This window comes from Ovis aries, chromosome 1 (assembly GCF_016772045.2).
Source record: "Ovis aries strain OAR_USU_Benz2616 breed Rambouillet chromosome 1, ARS-UI_Ramb_v3.0, whole genome shotgun sequence".
In the NCBI taxonomy this organism is placed as follows: domain Eukaryota; kingdom Metazoa; phylum Chordata; class Mammalia; order Artiodactyla; family Bovidae; genus Ovis; species Ovis aries.
The window spans coordinates 165,577,439-165,593,793 of record NC_056054.1 but is presented as its reverse complement, the minus strand read 5'-3'; the positions used below and the strand labels follow the sequence as shown (position 1 = coordinate 165,593,793).

The 16,355-nt window shown below is 39.4% G+C and overlaps 1 protein-coding gene and 1 non-coding gene across 4 annotated transcripts in view; one reads left to right on the top strand and one right to left on the bottom strand.

Annotated features, from left to right (window-relative positions):
* TOMM70 (translocase of outer mitochondrial membrane 70) overlaps window positions 1–8,942 on the top strand; it is a 38,038-nt gene extending 29,096 nt beyond the window's left edge. The window contains exons 10-12 of one of the 3 annotated variants that reach the window (XM_004002879.6): window positions 335–432; window positions 1,038–1,160; window positions 6,808–8,942. In XM_004002879.6, coding sequence (XP_004002928.1) covers window positions 335–432; window positions 1,038–1,160; window positions 6,808–6,961 — 375 coding nt within the window. In that variant the 3' untranslated portion in view covers window positions 6,962–8,942. The remainder of the gene's footprint in view (window positions 1–334; window positions 433–1,037; window positions 1,161–6,807) is intronic. The other 2 variants (XM_042229199.2, XM_042229227.1) reach the window with 2 other exon arrangements.
* A 1,146-nt stretch (window positions 8,943–10,088) lies between these two features.
* TRNAS-GGA (transfer RNA serine (anticodon GGA)) lies at window positions 10,089–10,160 on the bottom strand. Its single transcript has one exon. It is a non-coding gene; the product is annotated as a tRNA-Ser (tRNA).
* Window positions 10,161–16,355: the final 6,195 nt, after the last annotated feature.

Here is a 16,355-nt window from a genome sequence, read left to right as displayed (position 1 = left end):
TCCCAGGTGGCATCAGTGGTAAAGAATCCACCTGCCAGTGCAGGAGACATAGGAAGACTACCTGGGTCAGGAGGATCCCCTGGAGAAGGGCATGGCTACCCACTCCAGTATTCTTGCCTGGAAAATTCCATGGACAGAAGAGCCTAGCAGGCTACAGTTCATGGAGTTGCAAAAGAGCCGGACGCGACTGAGCAACTAAACAACAGTCACCCCAAAACAGTAATTTGGTAATGAATGGTTAAATGAAGTAAATTTTAATGACTAATAAGCGACATAGTTTTAACTCCTTAGGGATACAGTTGCCTAAATTTAACTGAAGTATCTCTTCACATAGGCATTAACAGATCAACAGCAGTTTGGCAAAGCTGATGAAATGTATGATAAATGTATTAATTTGGAACCAGATAATGCCACAACATATGTTCATAAAGGGTATGTATTTTGGGGATTTGTTTGTTTCAGTAAAAAAGCTAAATTGCTTGCATAGTAATAAAATGGATTTGTTTTGCTCACTGAGAAAGGGGACTGTGGTAGAGTCAGTGAGGTAACTGAAAAATTTCTTCATTGCTATGAATGCTTCACTCTTACTTTTTTTTAAATTTAATTTTTTTAATAATGTTTCATTATTATATAATAATTAGTAAATGTGCTACTTGCACTCTAGCTTAAGGATTTCAGTTCTGGACATCCTGTCAGATGTTACTTGTATCAAAATAGGAGACACATAAATAGGTTTTTCCTGTTCTAGTATACTTAAATTATCATTTTTAAAACTTCACTTAAATTATACAAATTAAAATATTTAGCTATGCAAAGGAAGTTAATAATAGAGCCTAGACCATTATAATAAGGGATTTAGACTTCATAATAAGGAATTTAGACTACAAAACCACTATAAGTTGAGGGGGAAAAAACCAATTTGATGCTGATTGTGCTGTTTTAGATTTTGTTTTCCTTACTACTTAAATTGTAAACTCATTGAGAGCAGAACTGATACTGGACCATGGTCGCATCTGACTGCTGTTTTGCATTTGCAGTTTACTTCAGCTTCAGTGGAAGCAAGATCTGGATAAAGGTTTGGAGCTTATCAGCAAGGCTATTGAAATTGACAATAAATGTGATTTTGCATATGAAACCATGGGAACTATTGAAGTACAAAGGTAACTTCTATAGTCTGTCCTTAGGAAAGTTAGGGAAGCTCCAGAGATATTTATCTTTTTGTTTTTTTTTTTTTTTTCATTATAGATAGGTTATTGTCATTATTCATTGAATTTTTAAGTCTTAACATGCCTTTGGAGGCAAGATTCTCTTGAAACTATACAACTTTGATTTGCTTGGTTTCATGTTTATTCAATTTAAAAATCAAACTTATAAAAGTTGTTTAAGTCAAGCATATGCATTAAAAGGGAAGCTTGATCTTTCTTTAACAGTTGTTGTATGGTTGTGCCTCCTGTCACCTTATCATTTCTGTTGGAGGGGGAAATGTCTGCATTGTTCGTGGGCAGTGCACGATAGCATAAAGCTTGGCAGCCACATTGCCCAAAGACATAGATCTTGCTACAGCCAAGTGGCTGGGCAACTTGCACCATCACCTCTGAGCCCTCATGTTTTCTTTCGAATCAGGGAGCTGGGTAAGATTTTTGCAGTTCTGACTTTTTCATAACTTCTTGATTTCTGTATGTTTATCCAAAGTTACACTTGAGATTCACCATTAACAGATGACACCTGTGTGTATGTCATAGACTTTAATGTAGTATGCCATCTTGACACTGGCATTGTCATCCATTTGAGTATCTACTCTAGGGCAGGTACTGAACTTTAGGTACTTTCCAAATATTGCAGTTGATTTTTATCTGTCTTTATAAGGTTGAGATTATATGGTCTTCAATTTAATTAAAGAGTATAGAAACTGATTCCTCAGTCAGTCAGTTCAGTCACTCAGTCGTGTCCAACTCTTTGCGACCCCATGGACTGCAGCACGCCAGACCTCCCTGTCCATCACCAACTCCCAGAGTTTACTCAAACTCATGTCCATCGAGTCAGTGAAGCTATCCAATTACGTCATCCTCTTCTTCCACCTTCAATCTTTCCCAGCATCAGGGTCTTTTCAAATGAGTCAGTTCTTCACATCAGGTGGCCAAGTACTGGAGTTTCAGCTTCAGTATCAGTCCTTCCAATGAATATTCAGGACTGATTTCCTTTAAGATGGATTGGTTGGATCTCCTTGCAGTCCAAGGGACTCTCAAGAGTCTTCTCCAACACCACAGTTCAAAAACATCAATTCTTTGGCACTCAGCTTTCTTTTCAGTGCTCAGCTTTCTTCACAGTCCAACTCTCACATCCATACATGACTACTGGGAAAACCACATCTTTGACTAGATGGACCTTTGTTGGCAAAGTAATGTCTCTGTTTTTTAATATTCTGTCTAAGTTGGTCATAACTTTTCTTCCAAGGAGCAAGCCTCTTTTAATTTCATGGCTGCAGTCACCATCTACAGTGATTTTGGAGCCCCCAGAAATAGTCTGCCACTGTTTCCACTATTTCCCCATCTATCTGCCATGAAGTGATAGGACCAGATGCCATGATCTTAGTTCTCTGAATGTTGAGTTTTAAGCCAGCTTTCACTCTCCTTTTTCACTTTCATCAAGAGGCTCTTTAGTTCTTTGCTTTCTGCCGTAAGGGTGGTGTCATCTGCATATCTGAGGTTATTGATATTTCTCCCGCCAATCTTAATTCCAGCTTGTGTTTCATCCAGCCCAACGTTTCTCATTATGTACTCTGCATATAAGTTAAATAAGTAGGGTGACAATATACAGCCTTGATGTGCTCCTTTCCCGGTGTGGAAGCAGTCTCTTGTTCCGTGTCCAGTTCTGTTGCTTCCTGACCTGCATACAGATTTCTCAAGAGGCAGGTCAAGTGGTCTGGTATTATCATCTCTTGAAGAATTTTCCACAATTTGTTGTGATCCACACAGTAAAAGGCTTTGATGTAGTCAATAAAGCAGTAGATGTTTTTCTGGAACTCTCTTGCTTTTTCAGTGATCCAATGGATTTTGGCAATTTGATCTCTGGTTCCTCTGACTTTTCTAAATCCAGCTTGAACATCTGGAAGTTCATGGTTCACATACTGTTGAAGCGTGGCTTGGAGAATTTCTGGCATTACTTTACTAGTGTGTGAGATGAGTGCAATTGTGCCGTAGTTTGAGCATTCTTTGGCATTGCCTTTCTTTGGGATTGGAATGAAAACTGACCTTTTCTAGTACTGTGGCCACTGCTGAGTTTTCCAAACTTGACATATTGAGTGCAGCACTTTTACAACATCATCTTTTAGGGTTTGAAATTGCTTAACTGGAATTCCGTCACCTCCACTAGCTTTGTTTGTAGTGATGCTTCTTAAGGCCCACTTGACTTCATATTCCAGGATGTTTGGCTCTAGGTGAGTGATCACACCTTCATGATTATCTGGGTCATGAATGTCTTTTTTGTATAGTTTTCCTGTGTATTCTTGCCACCTCTTAATATCTTCTGCTTCTGTTAGGTCCATACCTGTTCTGCCCTCTATTGTGCTCATCTTTGTATTCCTAGAGTGGTTAAATTAATAAGGTGACATTGTGAGTCAGTAGTAGAAAGAAGAGCTGCTACTGCTGCTGCTAAGTCACTTCAGTCGTATCCGACTTTGTGTGACCCCAGAGACGGCAGCCCACCAGGTTCCCCTGTCCCTGGGATTCTCCAGGCAAGAACACTGGAGTGGGTTGCCATTTCCTTCTCCAATGAGTGAAAGTGAAAAGTGAAAGAAAGAAGAGATGAACCCATATTTCACTGATGCTGAAAGTAGCTGATCTTCCCACCATCACTTATCAGGAACCAGTAGGAGTTGTCTTAATAACATTCAGTCACTCCTGGAGTCCTCTTCTCTCTCAGCTCCAGAGGAAGCAGAATGTGGGTGTGTGTGTGTGTGTGTGTGTGTGTGTGTGTGTGGGTATGTGTGTGTGTGTGTATGTATAGGGTGGTGAAAATTTTTGTGATTCTTTGTAACCATTCTGACAGTTGCATATAAATATTAAATTATTTCTTAATTTCTAGTTAATGTGAATAAAATATTCTTATGCTAGAATATGATTGGGTAGTAGTTCTTAATCTTTTGAGCAAAGATGTGGACTTTTCCTAGAATAATGCATATATGGAAACTCTCTGCACTTAAGTTGTTCATAGGGCGAGGGTTAAGGGCCCCTGATTTATGGAGTTTGATGAATTGTGTTTGAAATGTACTTTAAGAAATCCATTCTAAATCCTGCTTTACAAATAGATAAATGTTAATGAATGAAATTGCTGGTTAGCGTAAGATTTAGCAAATCTTCTGTCTACCTAATATATGAACATGAACTGTTATTTTTTAATTGTCTATTATGCACCATATCAATATATGTAGTAGGAGATTAACTACAGTCACCCAGAGGTACATTTTACTTCTTAGAGTTTAACTGTCATATATATGTGTGTGTGTTAGTTGCTCAGTTATGTCCACCTCTTTGTGACTGCATGGACTATAGCGCTCCAGGCTCCTCTGTTTTTGAAATTCTTCAGGCAAGAATACTAGAGTGGGTAGCTGTTCTCTTCTCCAGGAGATCTTCCTAGCCCTGGGATCAAACGCAGGTCTCCTGCATGGCAGGCAGATTCTTTACCATCTGAGCCACCAGGGAAGCCCGTTATATATAGTGGGGACTTAGTATTTATTGTAAGATTACAGGCATGTATGCATGTATACATACCCAATACTAGTTACTTTAAAACAGCTCTTTCCTCTTAGTAAGTATATAAAGCCTAGTCACAGACTGTAAGAGGTAAATTTAATGTTTTTTGACAAAATGTATTCATCCATTTATTCAAAAAATGGATAATAGTTACCAAGCATTGTACTTGGTTCTGGGAATTGAAAGGTGTCCATTAAGGATCTACTTCTGCTTCATTGACTACACTAACGCCTTTGACTGTGTGGATCACAACAAACTGTGGAAAAGTCTTAAAGAGATGGGAATACTAGAGCACCTTATCTGTCTCCTGAGAATCCTGTATGCAGGTCAAGAAGTGACAGTTAGAACCAGACATGGAACAACTGACTAGTTCAAAATTGAGAAAGGAGTACAAGGCTATATATTGTCACCCTGCTTATTATATGCAGAGTACATCATGAAAAATGCTAGGCTGGATGAGTCCCAAGATGGAATCAAGATTCCCAGGAGAAATATCAATAACTCCAGATATGAAGATGATACCACTCTAATGGCAGAAAGTGGAGAGGAACTAAAGAACCTCTTGATGAAGGGGAAAAGAGGTGAGTGGAAAAGCTGGCTTGAAACTCAACATTCAAAAAAACTAAGATCATGGCATCTGGTCCCATCACTTCATGGCGAATAGAAGGGGAAAAAAGTGGAAGCAGTGACAGTTTTTATTTTCTTGGGCTCCAAAATCACTGTGGACAGTGACTGCAGACATGAAATTAAAAGACACTTGCTCCTTGGAAGGAAAACTATGACAAACCTAGACAGCATATAAAAAGCAGACATCACTTTGCCAACAAAGGTTGATTTAGTCAAAGCTACAGTTTTTCCAGTAGTCATGTATAGATGTGAGAGTTGGACCATAAAGAAGTATGAGTGCTGAAGAACTGGTGCTTTTGAACTGTGGTGCTGGAGAAGACTCTTGAGAGTCCCTTGGACTGCAGGGAGATTAAACCAGTCAGTCCTAAAGAAGATCAACCCTGAATATTCATTGGAAGGACTGAAGCTGAGGCTTCAGTACTTTGGCCATCTGATGGGAAGAGCCAACTCATTGGAAAAGACCTTGATGCTGGTAAAGACTGAGGGCAAGCGGACAACGCAGGCAGCAGAAGATGAGATGGTTAGATACCATCACCAACTCGGTGGACATGAACAGAGGCATCTAGCATGCTACAGTCCATGGGGTTGTAAAGAGTTGAAGACTTAGTGACTTACCAACAAAGACTGGTGTAAGCATATATATTCATCTGACTGTGCGTAGGATGATAGAATTATGGGAACAATGGAGATGGAGCAGCCAATTCCTGCTGGGAAAGGGAAAAATATTTTTCATGAAGATATTCTAGTCAGTATTTGAGCTGGGCCTTAGAAAGGTAAGGATTTGACTAGAATCAGACAGAGAAGCAATAAATAATCTGACCATTGTTAGCATGAGTGAACTCAGGACCTGTGTGACTGGAGTAGAGATGTGGGGGCTAACGATATGCTGGTAAGGGTTACACAGATCTGTGAAGGTAAGGTCCCTGAATACCCTTAATGTTCTTTGAGCTTACATCACTGCTTTCTAAAGGAGCCTCATGATGAAGTAGAAATGAGCAGAATTTAGGAAACAGATGTGATTAGGATTTTAAATAAGTCAGTGAATTTTCCTAGTCTCACTGTTCTTATCTGTAAACAAAGGCCACAAGTGACATAATATAAGCACATATAGTATTCAGTCATGTCCAACCCTTTGCGATCCCATGGACTATAGTCCACCGGGCTCCTCTGTCCATGGGATGCTCCAGGCAAGCATACTGGAGTGGGTTGCCATTTCCTACTGACCCAGCAATCAAGCCCAGGTCTCCCACGTTGCAGGCAGATTCTTTACCATCTGAGCCACCAGGCAAGCCCTGTATTTGTAATAGTAGCTAACATTCATTGTTTTCTATGTGATAGGCATCATCTTGTTATAAAGAAGCATTTTATTAGTATCATGGTTGAAACTTAAAAGTCAGCTCCATTTAATTTTCGGGTTTTTTTCTTTTAGAGGAAACATGGAGAAAGCCATTGACATGTTCAACAAAGCTATTAACCTGGCCAAATCAGAAATGGAGATGGCTCATCTATACTCACTTTGTGATGCTGCCCATGCCCAGACAGAAGTTGCAAAGAAATACGGATTAAAACCACCAACATTATAAAATATGGGGGAAGGGAAATGACCCTCTTTTTAGAAGTTTACCCCTCTTCAGCTGAACCCTGAAGACACTGTTGTGAACTGTGTTGAATGGTGGGACTTCGTGTTTCCATTTGTGCTGTTGTCCTTTGTTACAGCTGTCTCATGTTTAGGTATTGTGGGAGTGGCTGTTGAAGAAAGTTTGCGGTGTGGCAGCTTTTATTCCCTGTGCAACAAAAGCTTAGAACCTGTTAAAGGGATATGAAAATAAAGTTGCAAAGAGTACAAATGACAATTGGCCATGCAAATAAAAACTTTGATTTGTTGATTTGACTTTTTTTCTGAGGGGGTGGGAGGGTGAATATGTGCTGGTTGATTTTGTCTTTGTGTGCGTGTATGTGTATATATATGAATATTCTACAGTTTTACAGCATGTTGGTTTTTTAATTAACATAGTACGTGCTGTAAAATAGGATTCTTTTAAGATTTGGTTAATCCCTTTCAGTTGATACCTCTGAAGGAAACAAAGCTTAAGTGGGGATTTTGTTTTTACGGCAGCAAAATTGAGACCCTTTAAACCACTGTCAGTCAGCATGCACAATGCCTCTGATTCTGCAGAATGTTAGACATGGTGGCAACACTTAAATCTTTTGACCCCCTTCAACTCTAATAGATAATGTACATCATTCTTAAAGTCTACAGTAGCTCTTTTTCCTACAGCAAATCATGCAGAAGTGAGATATTCTAGTTGATGTATGTGCAGAAGCCTGAGTATTCAAGGGAGAGCAGACCAGGCATGAGGTAAGAGGAAATTGTGTTTATAATTGCCATGGTTATTTTCTGTTTAATAGGTACTACTATTTAATAGTGTACTTTTTAAAGAAAACAAAGATTGGTTTTATATATATAAAGATGAAATGTAATAAGGAATTAGCTTAAAATTTCTAGTGAAGAAACTGGGGCTGACAGTTCAAAAAGGATGAAAGTCCCATGTCTAGAAGCATAGTATTTCCTGAAGTGACAAGTTTAATGCTTCTTAACTATGGCTATGTGTACTTAAGGGATCGTGAGCCAGTATTTTCAAAGATGCTGAGGACACAGGGCATGTCTTTTAGTTTTGAACTGCCTTTGGTCTTTAACCATATCCAGGTCTGTACTGGGGGCGCCAACAGCAGGCTTTTGTTTCTTTCATCTTACCTTTATCTCACCCTCTTCCTTAGCAATCACTTTGTTTTTTCAACATGTCTCTTTGATAGATCATCCTTTTCTTATATGCTGGATTTTTCCTGGTGGGGGGTGGGGTGTTCTTAAAGAATGTCCTCTTTTGAGATATTTATGGTGGTTTTGAGATATTCAGGGTGGGAAGAGGTTTACTTAGGTCTGAGTAGAATAAAAAAGCAAGCTGTCAGTTGTACTTTTCTGGAAATATTATCTAATTAGAGTTTACATTGTTGGGAGTAAATGAGTATTTTACCCCCCTTTAAAAAGGTGCTTTATCCTATTAAAACCAAAAAGATTTTGTCAAAAATGCCATCTTTTTAGAAGCTACTAGAAATGACTCCATTCCAAAGTCAGAGTCTGGAAAATATTGCGAGGCCTCTAACTAATTGGTGGGGGCAGCGAACATAATTTAAGATGGCTTGGATAATGGAAAGTGGGAGAGTGCTGCCTCGTAGCTTTTAAATTAAGCACCTACTGTAATAACCCCTGAATACAGAAATGTTCTACATCTCTGAACAACCTCTGGCTTAAAACAGTTTTTATTTGCATGGCTGTAGTTACATTAACACTGATATTTTCTTCTCTCTTCCTACCCCTCGGGGTTTGGTAGAAAACACACAAAGGAAACTGAAGCATGTACCATTCGATACTGTCATTCCAGATCCTCATGGACTATTGCCTGTTCTGAAAAATATTTGAAACTGCGCTGAAAGCTACATCTGTCTGTATCTTTTCTTTTGTAAATGACCTCACATGTAAATTCACCAAATAAATATTACATTCAAGCTTTTCAATCTATTCTTTAAATAGAAGGATAGGCAGTTTATTCATTTACCATAGTATTTGGTAAATTCATTCTCTTGTGGGCTCAAGCTAACTTTGACATATTGGACACGTTTGTATATGAAACACAGTAAGTTTTAGGTATTAAAGATGGAGTTTGCCATTCTTCCTCCTGGTGAAACAAAAGCCCTAAGGAACAGCTAGTAGAACCAGCTTACTCTATTCCTACCTTCACCTTACTTGTACTGCACAACAGCCTGGAAGGTCACCAGGCAGACCTGAGCCCTGTGGCTCAGCTTATCCTCAAACTGGTTTCACCAGTGAGGGCTTTTTTTTTCCCTCCCACCAGTGACTTTTGATCAGTCTTCAGCCACTTGGTCTTGTAATCTGAAAAATCCTACCATCCTTAGGTATTTGTGGTACGAATAAGAGATCTCAGTGCAGTACTAAGCAGCTTTGGCTTTATAACGCAATTCAAATTGTGTTAGATGGAAATTCAAATTGTAAATAGTTGTTTTTTCCAGGAGAGCTCAACGAATTGTCATCTTCTTAAGGCTGTTTATAAACAGGAAGACTGTATACTTACCCAAAAAAATTTTGAGTAATAATGAAAGTAGTAGTTACCTAAGACTGTCCTGGGTAAATTGAGTTGTATGGTCTTTGTATTTATAATGAAACGATATGGTAGTGGGAGAGGTAATAACTAATCAACCATACCTTTAATTGTCTGCAGAACTGAACAGTTCAGTCAGTTCAGTTCAGTCACTCAGTTGTGTCCAACTCTTTGTGACCCCATGAGTTGCAGCACTCCAGGCCTCCCTGTCCAAAAACAACTCCCAGAGCCTACCCAAACTCATGTCCATTGAGTCAGTGATGCCATCCAGCCATCTCATCTTCTGCCATTCCCTTCTCCTCCTGCCCTCAATCTTTCCCAGCATCAGGGTCTTGTAAATGAGTCAGCTCTTCACATCAGGTGGCCAAAGTATTGGAGTTTCAGCTTCAACATCAGTTCAGTTCAGTCGCGTCCGACTTTTTGCGACCCCATGAATCGCAGCACACCAGGCCTCCCTGTCCATCACCAACTCCCGGAGTTCACTCAGACTCACAAGAGTACTGGAGTGGGTTGCCATTTCCTTCTCCAGGGGATCTTCCCAACCCAGGGATCGAACCCGGGCCTTCTGCATTCCAGGCAGACGCTTGAACCTCTGAGCCACCAGGGAACCATGTCAACATCAGACTTTCCAATGAACACTCAGGACTGATCTCCTTTAGGATGGACTGGTTGGATCTCCTTGCAGTCCAAGGGACTCTCAAGAGTCTTCTCCAACACCACAGTTCAAAAGCATCAATTCTTCGGCATTCAGCTTTCTTCACAGTCCAACTCTCACATCCATACATGACTACTGGAAAAACCATGATCTTGACTAGACGGACCTTTGTTGGCAAAGTAACGTCTCTGCTTTTTAATATGCTGTCTAGGTTGGGCATAACTTTCCTTCCAAGGAGTAAGCGTCTTAATTTCATGGCTGCAGTCACCATCTGCAGTGATTTTGGAGCCCCCCAAAATAAAGTCTCACTGTTTTCCCTATCTATTTCCCATGAAATGATGGGACCAGATGCCATCCATGGTCTTAGTTTTCTGAATATTAATAACGGTCTATTTTTAAGGCTTTACACACAGTGATAGAATGAATAGTGGTCCTCCAGAAAATATTCATGTGATCCCTGGAACCACTGTTACCTTATAGGGCAAAAAACAGACTTAACGGGTGTTACTCAGTTAATCTCGTGATTGGGAAAATATCCTGGGTTATCTAGGTGGACCCCAGATACAGTTGCGAGTGTCTTTGTAAAAGAGATTTCAGACAGAAAAGGCAGTATGACAACAGAGATGAGAGCGCTGTGGCCCCAGGCCAAGGAACGCTGGCAGCCACCAGGAGCTCAAAGAGCGAGAACGGATTCTGCCCTAGAGCAGAGCATTGCCCTGCGGACACCCTGGTTTCAGTTCAGTGAAACTGATTTTGGACTTCTGGCCTTCAGAGCTATCAGAAAGTAAGTTTCTATTGTTTTAAGTCACTAAGTCTGTGGCAATTTGTTACGACAGCCACAGGAAACCAATTCCCCTTTCGCTATTCTGTACAAGGCAGCCTATAATTGAATTATTTTTTGAGTATTGCAAAGTTCAGCATGACCTCACATGCACTTAAACTTTGGCCAAAGGCATTTCAGGCAGAGTGAAGATTTAGTCAAGAAATGGGGCATTTGTGATGGAAAATCCATGTGATCATGGTAAAATCACCAGGCCAAAGTCTGCTCCTCGTGAGGTAAAAAAATTGAGATGCCTCTGCCAGTACCAAGAAGAAATATCTCAAGAAAGATGCTATTTCCAAATGTTTTCATTTATTTCAAGGAGACAGTGCACAAATTCTGCTGGGGGTTGAGAGCTTGTATTAGTAGACCCTTCTAGACTACCTTCCTGCCAGCAGGAACTGTGCCAACTGAAGGAGAGGAGGAAGTTCAAGGTGAGAAGAGGCTGTGGGCTAATATGACAGCTGCCTTTCAAGGGCAAGGGACATGACTCGGTTTCTCCAGTTTTTTTTCCTTTTGCTAGCACTGGGATATACCATGAATCCGCAGGTGCTGTCCTAGAGGCCATGGAGGGTTTGGCAGATAAGGTTCCTATAGCACAGAGGTGAGGAAGAGCACAACTGAAACGGACTCCTGGATACCATTTAGGGGACTAGAAACTAAAGCAAAGGGGGACCAGATAAAGCAGGTTGGAGTCTCTGCACAGATGACCTATGGTCTAAATTATCCACGAAGCCGCTATATTAAGCAAATTTTACCCAATTTTAATTCTCAGAATACCTGCTTTACATCAAGAACTGGAAGGGTCAGATTTTGCCCTACTTACTAAGTAGTTTCATGAATGCTAGCAAAAGATGTGAGACCCTAGGTCAGAGATGATGGATCTACTTACCTAGAGCATGCTAAGCAGCACGAGCTTCATGTTCGCTTTGCGCCCGTGCCTCATGGAGGTAACCTGGAGTAACCTAGGTGGCGGTCACACGCAGAGTGGGTCTGTGTCACAGCTGAGGAACTCTGAGCTTAGGAAACCCAAATCTTAATGAACTGGCCACTTGAAAACCTGCCTAACTTTTGCATCAGCGGGAAACATTACTATTGTTGTGCTGGTTTATAAACAGACCTGTCTAATCTTATGCTCCAGAAAGAGACAGTTGCTCTCTTCTAAAGCTGTTCACTTTACACAGACATCTTTGGAAGGGCAGTTTGGAAGAAAAGTGATCAGTGCCTCTGTTGGCAAGGCATGCCGAAACTAAAGAGACTCGTGGAGAATGGACTACTCATCTCTACATGTTTTTAGCTTTAATGACTTCATCTCAAGCTTAACTTTCATGAGTTTAGAGGATTACAGTGTCTATTCTGGGCAACAGCATAGTGCAAGTAAAAGTATTATTGGCCTGAGCATCTGGTGACTTTGATTCTAACCAACACAGCTTTCCACTGGCTGTGTGATCTTGAGTAAATGAAGGTCTTATCCAGCTCTAAATTATATGAAGCTACCCTATGTCCTGGATCTTCCCATATTAGAATCCCTTAAATAAGGGAACCACTCCAGAATATGTAAAAGTTACTTCACCTGAAAATTTGCACATGTCATGCACAGGTACAAACTGTAGGAATGAATTCACTTCAATGCAGCCCTTACTGAGAAGCCGCCAGGTGGCTCAAGGAGCTCCAACACTAAGAGCTCCTTTTATGGCACAAAGTTTAGGTGCCATAACATTATATAAAGTTAAATACGCTACAGTATGGAAACACAGGACAGTAATAACTTCTGCTAAGCCACAAGTAATAATGAAGATTTAGGTCAGGAACTTTCTGGAAGATGAGGACACCACAAAACAACACGAAAAACTAAGTAAAGGGATATCAGTCTGAGCTGAAAATAAGTCATCCAAGTTGAAGTTGAGTCCAACAAGACGAAGCTGTTTTTTTCTAAACTGGTGAGGAGACACCAGTAGTAAAACTACATATGAGGATTATCAGCGTATGGTCTTGAATAGACCATATATGTAAATGAGATTACATCAGGACAAAAAGTACTAAGATAAAACTGGGAAACATTAACATCTAAGGGACAAAGATGGCAATGAAAAAGTGGTCGGAGAGACGGTAAGACCAAGGTCACATTGGTGGTGCTTTATTTCAAGAGGCCAAATGGACAGGTCTGCAGAGAGATCACCAGTAATCTGACAGAAACATCACTAGAATGGTGAGGGGGAGAATCTGGCTTCAAGGAGCTGAAAAGAAACTGAAAGATAATAATTAGTGAGTAGAAATGACTCCTTTGAGTAACTAGGTGAAGAACAGTGAGTTTTTTACAGATGGCATGGTTTTTGTTTTGAGTGAGAAACTTTCAGAATGAACCTACAGACAGAATATTAAGAGTTACAGCACACAAAGGATTACATTTGAAAAATTATGTCAAAAAGAGCTAGGATCACAACACTGCCCCTTGCCCACCATAGTCCATTCTTCCAGATTCATACTCGTTTGGTGAACTATGAACTAGCTACCAAGTAATCACTGAACAGGAGGTAATGTTCTCACATGTATGCGTTTTAGTAATTTGACTGTAGATCTGGGGCCAAATTTTCTACTTCCTGATTTTAACAAGACCATTTTATCCCTAAAGTGAATTTTCTTCAACAACTACCTTTTACTTATCCTCCAATCTCCACTCAAGAAGAAATGAAGATAATTTGACAGGACACTGTGACACAAAGGTATACAGCGTAAAAGGTAAAAGCCCGTATTAAGCCTGCTGCCCTGGCAATATGTTTTGGTCAGTGCAGACATCACAGAACACATTTCTTTTCCCTTTTCATCTCTTGGCTTTCATCAACCCCACTCATGACCAAAACCTATACAGCAGTGCTTAAGGAGCAGCAGAAAAGACTTTAAAAAAAAAACAAAACAAAACCCTAGTGCCAGTATAGCAGAACATTCATTCAGAAACCTTTTTCACTTAGTGTACTTTGCAGACCTAACTTGGTGGCAGCAAGGAGTCCTTCCCTAAACACCCATTTGATGTCACAACATGACTACTATTGAGTCATTTTAAAACATGGAATGTTAGTAATTTATTAATTTGTAACCAACGCAACACCTATGATCTGTTAGCTCTCAACTTGAAACACCTCGGCTACAGTCAAGTCACATTTTCATGACTGACTACACATCCTGACTTATTTCAGCATCTGTAATGGGAGGGAATCAGTTCCATTAGCTAATGGCTTGCCTTAACTGCAGGTGACAGATGTCCAAGATGTGACCACATACTTCAAAGCATTAACACAAAAAACGCATCACTGCCGAACTCATTGGAAGTCACGGAGTGAAGGAATGACAATTAACACCTTTTTCACGGCCTTATATTGCAATGTTCTTCCAATTCAGGTGGACCAAGTTCAAGGTTCGTTTGGTCAGATACCATTTTCTTCAAGGTGAAATCAGAGACTATGTTGCCACTTAGTTTCCAAGAATACAAACAATATTACTTCCTAATAGGAGATGCCTACTTCATTCATTTCCTTTCACTTCAAATGCACCAGAAGGCAAGATGACCTGATAATAATAAAAGGATGATACACCCATTTAGTAATGGAATACAAAAACAAGTTTTAAATCCATCTGCTACTATCTGTTGTAGGAATCCTAAAGGGAAAATGTCTTTTCAAAGAGGAAATCAAGAATACTTCAAGACATGCAGAAATAAAAACATAACATTTCAAAGTCTATGCAATGCAGCAAGCAGTTTTGAGAGGGAAGTTTAGAGCATAACAGGCCTACCTCAAGAAGCAAGAAACATTTCAACCTGCATCTCAAAGAATTACAAAAGAACATACAAGCCCAAAGTCAGCAGAAAGAAGTAATTAATAAAGATCAAAAACAAAACAGAGATCAAAAAATATATATATATATATCAATATGCCAAGAGTTAGCTTTTTGAAAAGAAAACTGACAAGCCTTTACCCAGGCTCTTCAAGAAAACAGAAGCCAAATGAAAGTAACAGAAGAGGAGAAATTAGAACCAGTATCACAGATAAAAAAAATTACATGCAAGAAACAAAAACAATTATATGCCAACAGGAAAATCTAGTAGAAACATAAATTTCTAGAAATGTACAATCTTTCAAGAATGAATCAAGAAGAAACTGATAATCTAAACAGACCAATCATTAGTAGTAAAATTTAATTAGTTATCAAATCTCTCAGCAAAAGTCTAGGACTGGTCAGTTTTATAGGGGAATTCTACCAAATATAAAAAAGAGCTAATATCTATCCACAACTACTTTTTAATTTTAAAATTACTTTTAAATTGAAAAGGAGAGAACAGTCCCCTAAATTCATTCTGTTAAGACTAGCATCACTCTGATACAAAAATCAGACAAACACAACACACAAAAAGGGAATTCCCTGGCAGTTCAGTGGCTAGAATTCCACTCTTCCATTGTGGGGGGGGTCACAGGTTCGATCCCTGGTCAGGGAACTAAGACCCTGCAGGCAGCACACCACAGTCAGCCAAAAAAAGAAAAAAGATAGCACATAAAAAATTTGAGGCGAATGTCTCTGATGAATATAGATGTAAAAACCCTCAACAAAATATTAGCAGACTGAACTTAACAATATACAAAAAGATCATACCCTGTGATCAAGTGGGATTTATTCCAGGGACACAAATTGTTAATTTCACAATGAATAAAAGTGACATTCAACAAGATGACACAACAGCCCTAAATATGCACCTAATAAGAGAGCTTCAACACACCTGAAGCAAAATGAAAGAACTGCAATGAGAAACTGATGAATCCACAGTTATGCTCCAAGATATCAACACCCCTCTGCTAATAACTGACAGAAAAATTAAGACAAAAACAACTAAAGATACAGAAGACTTAAAAACACTATCACCCAATGTGACTTAATTGACATTAATAGAACAGTCTACGTATAACAGCAGCCAAATACACATTCAAGGGCACATGGAACATTTACTAAGATAGAACATAGTATGGGCCATAAAACAATCTCATAAAACATCCAGAAGTATTTAAATTATAAAATGTATGTTATCTGGCCACAATGGAATCAAATTAGAAAGCAATAACAGAAAGATCTAGAAAATCTCAAATATTTCAAAATTAACATAAATAATCCTTGGATCAAAGAAAACATTAAAAGGGAAATAAGACAGTATTTTAAACTCAATGAAAATAATCAAAGATTTGGAATGCAACTAAAGCAATACTTAGAGGGAAATTTATAGCACTTAAACAACTCTATTAGGAAGGACGAAAGGTCTTCAGTAAACCTAAGCCCAACTTAAA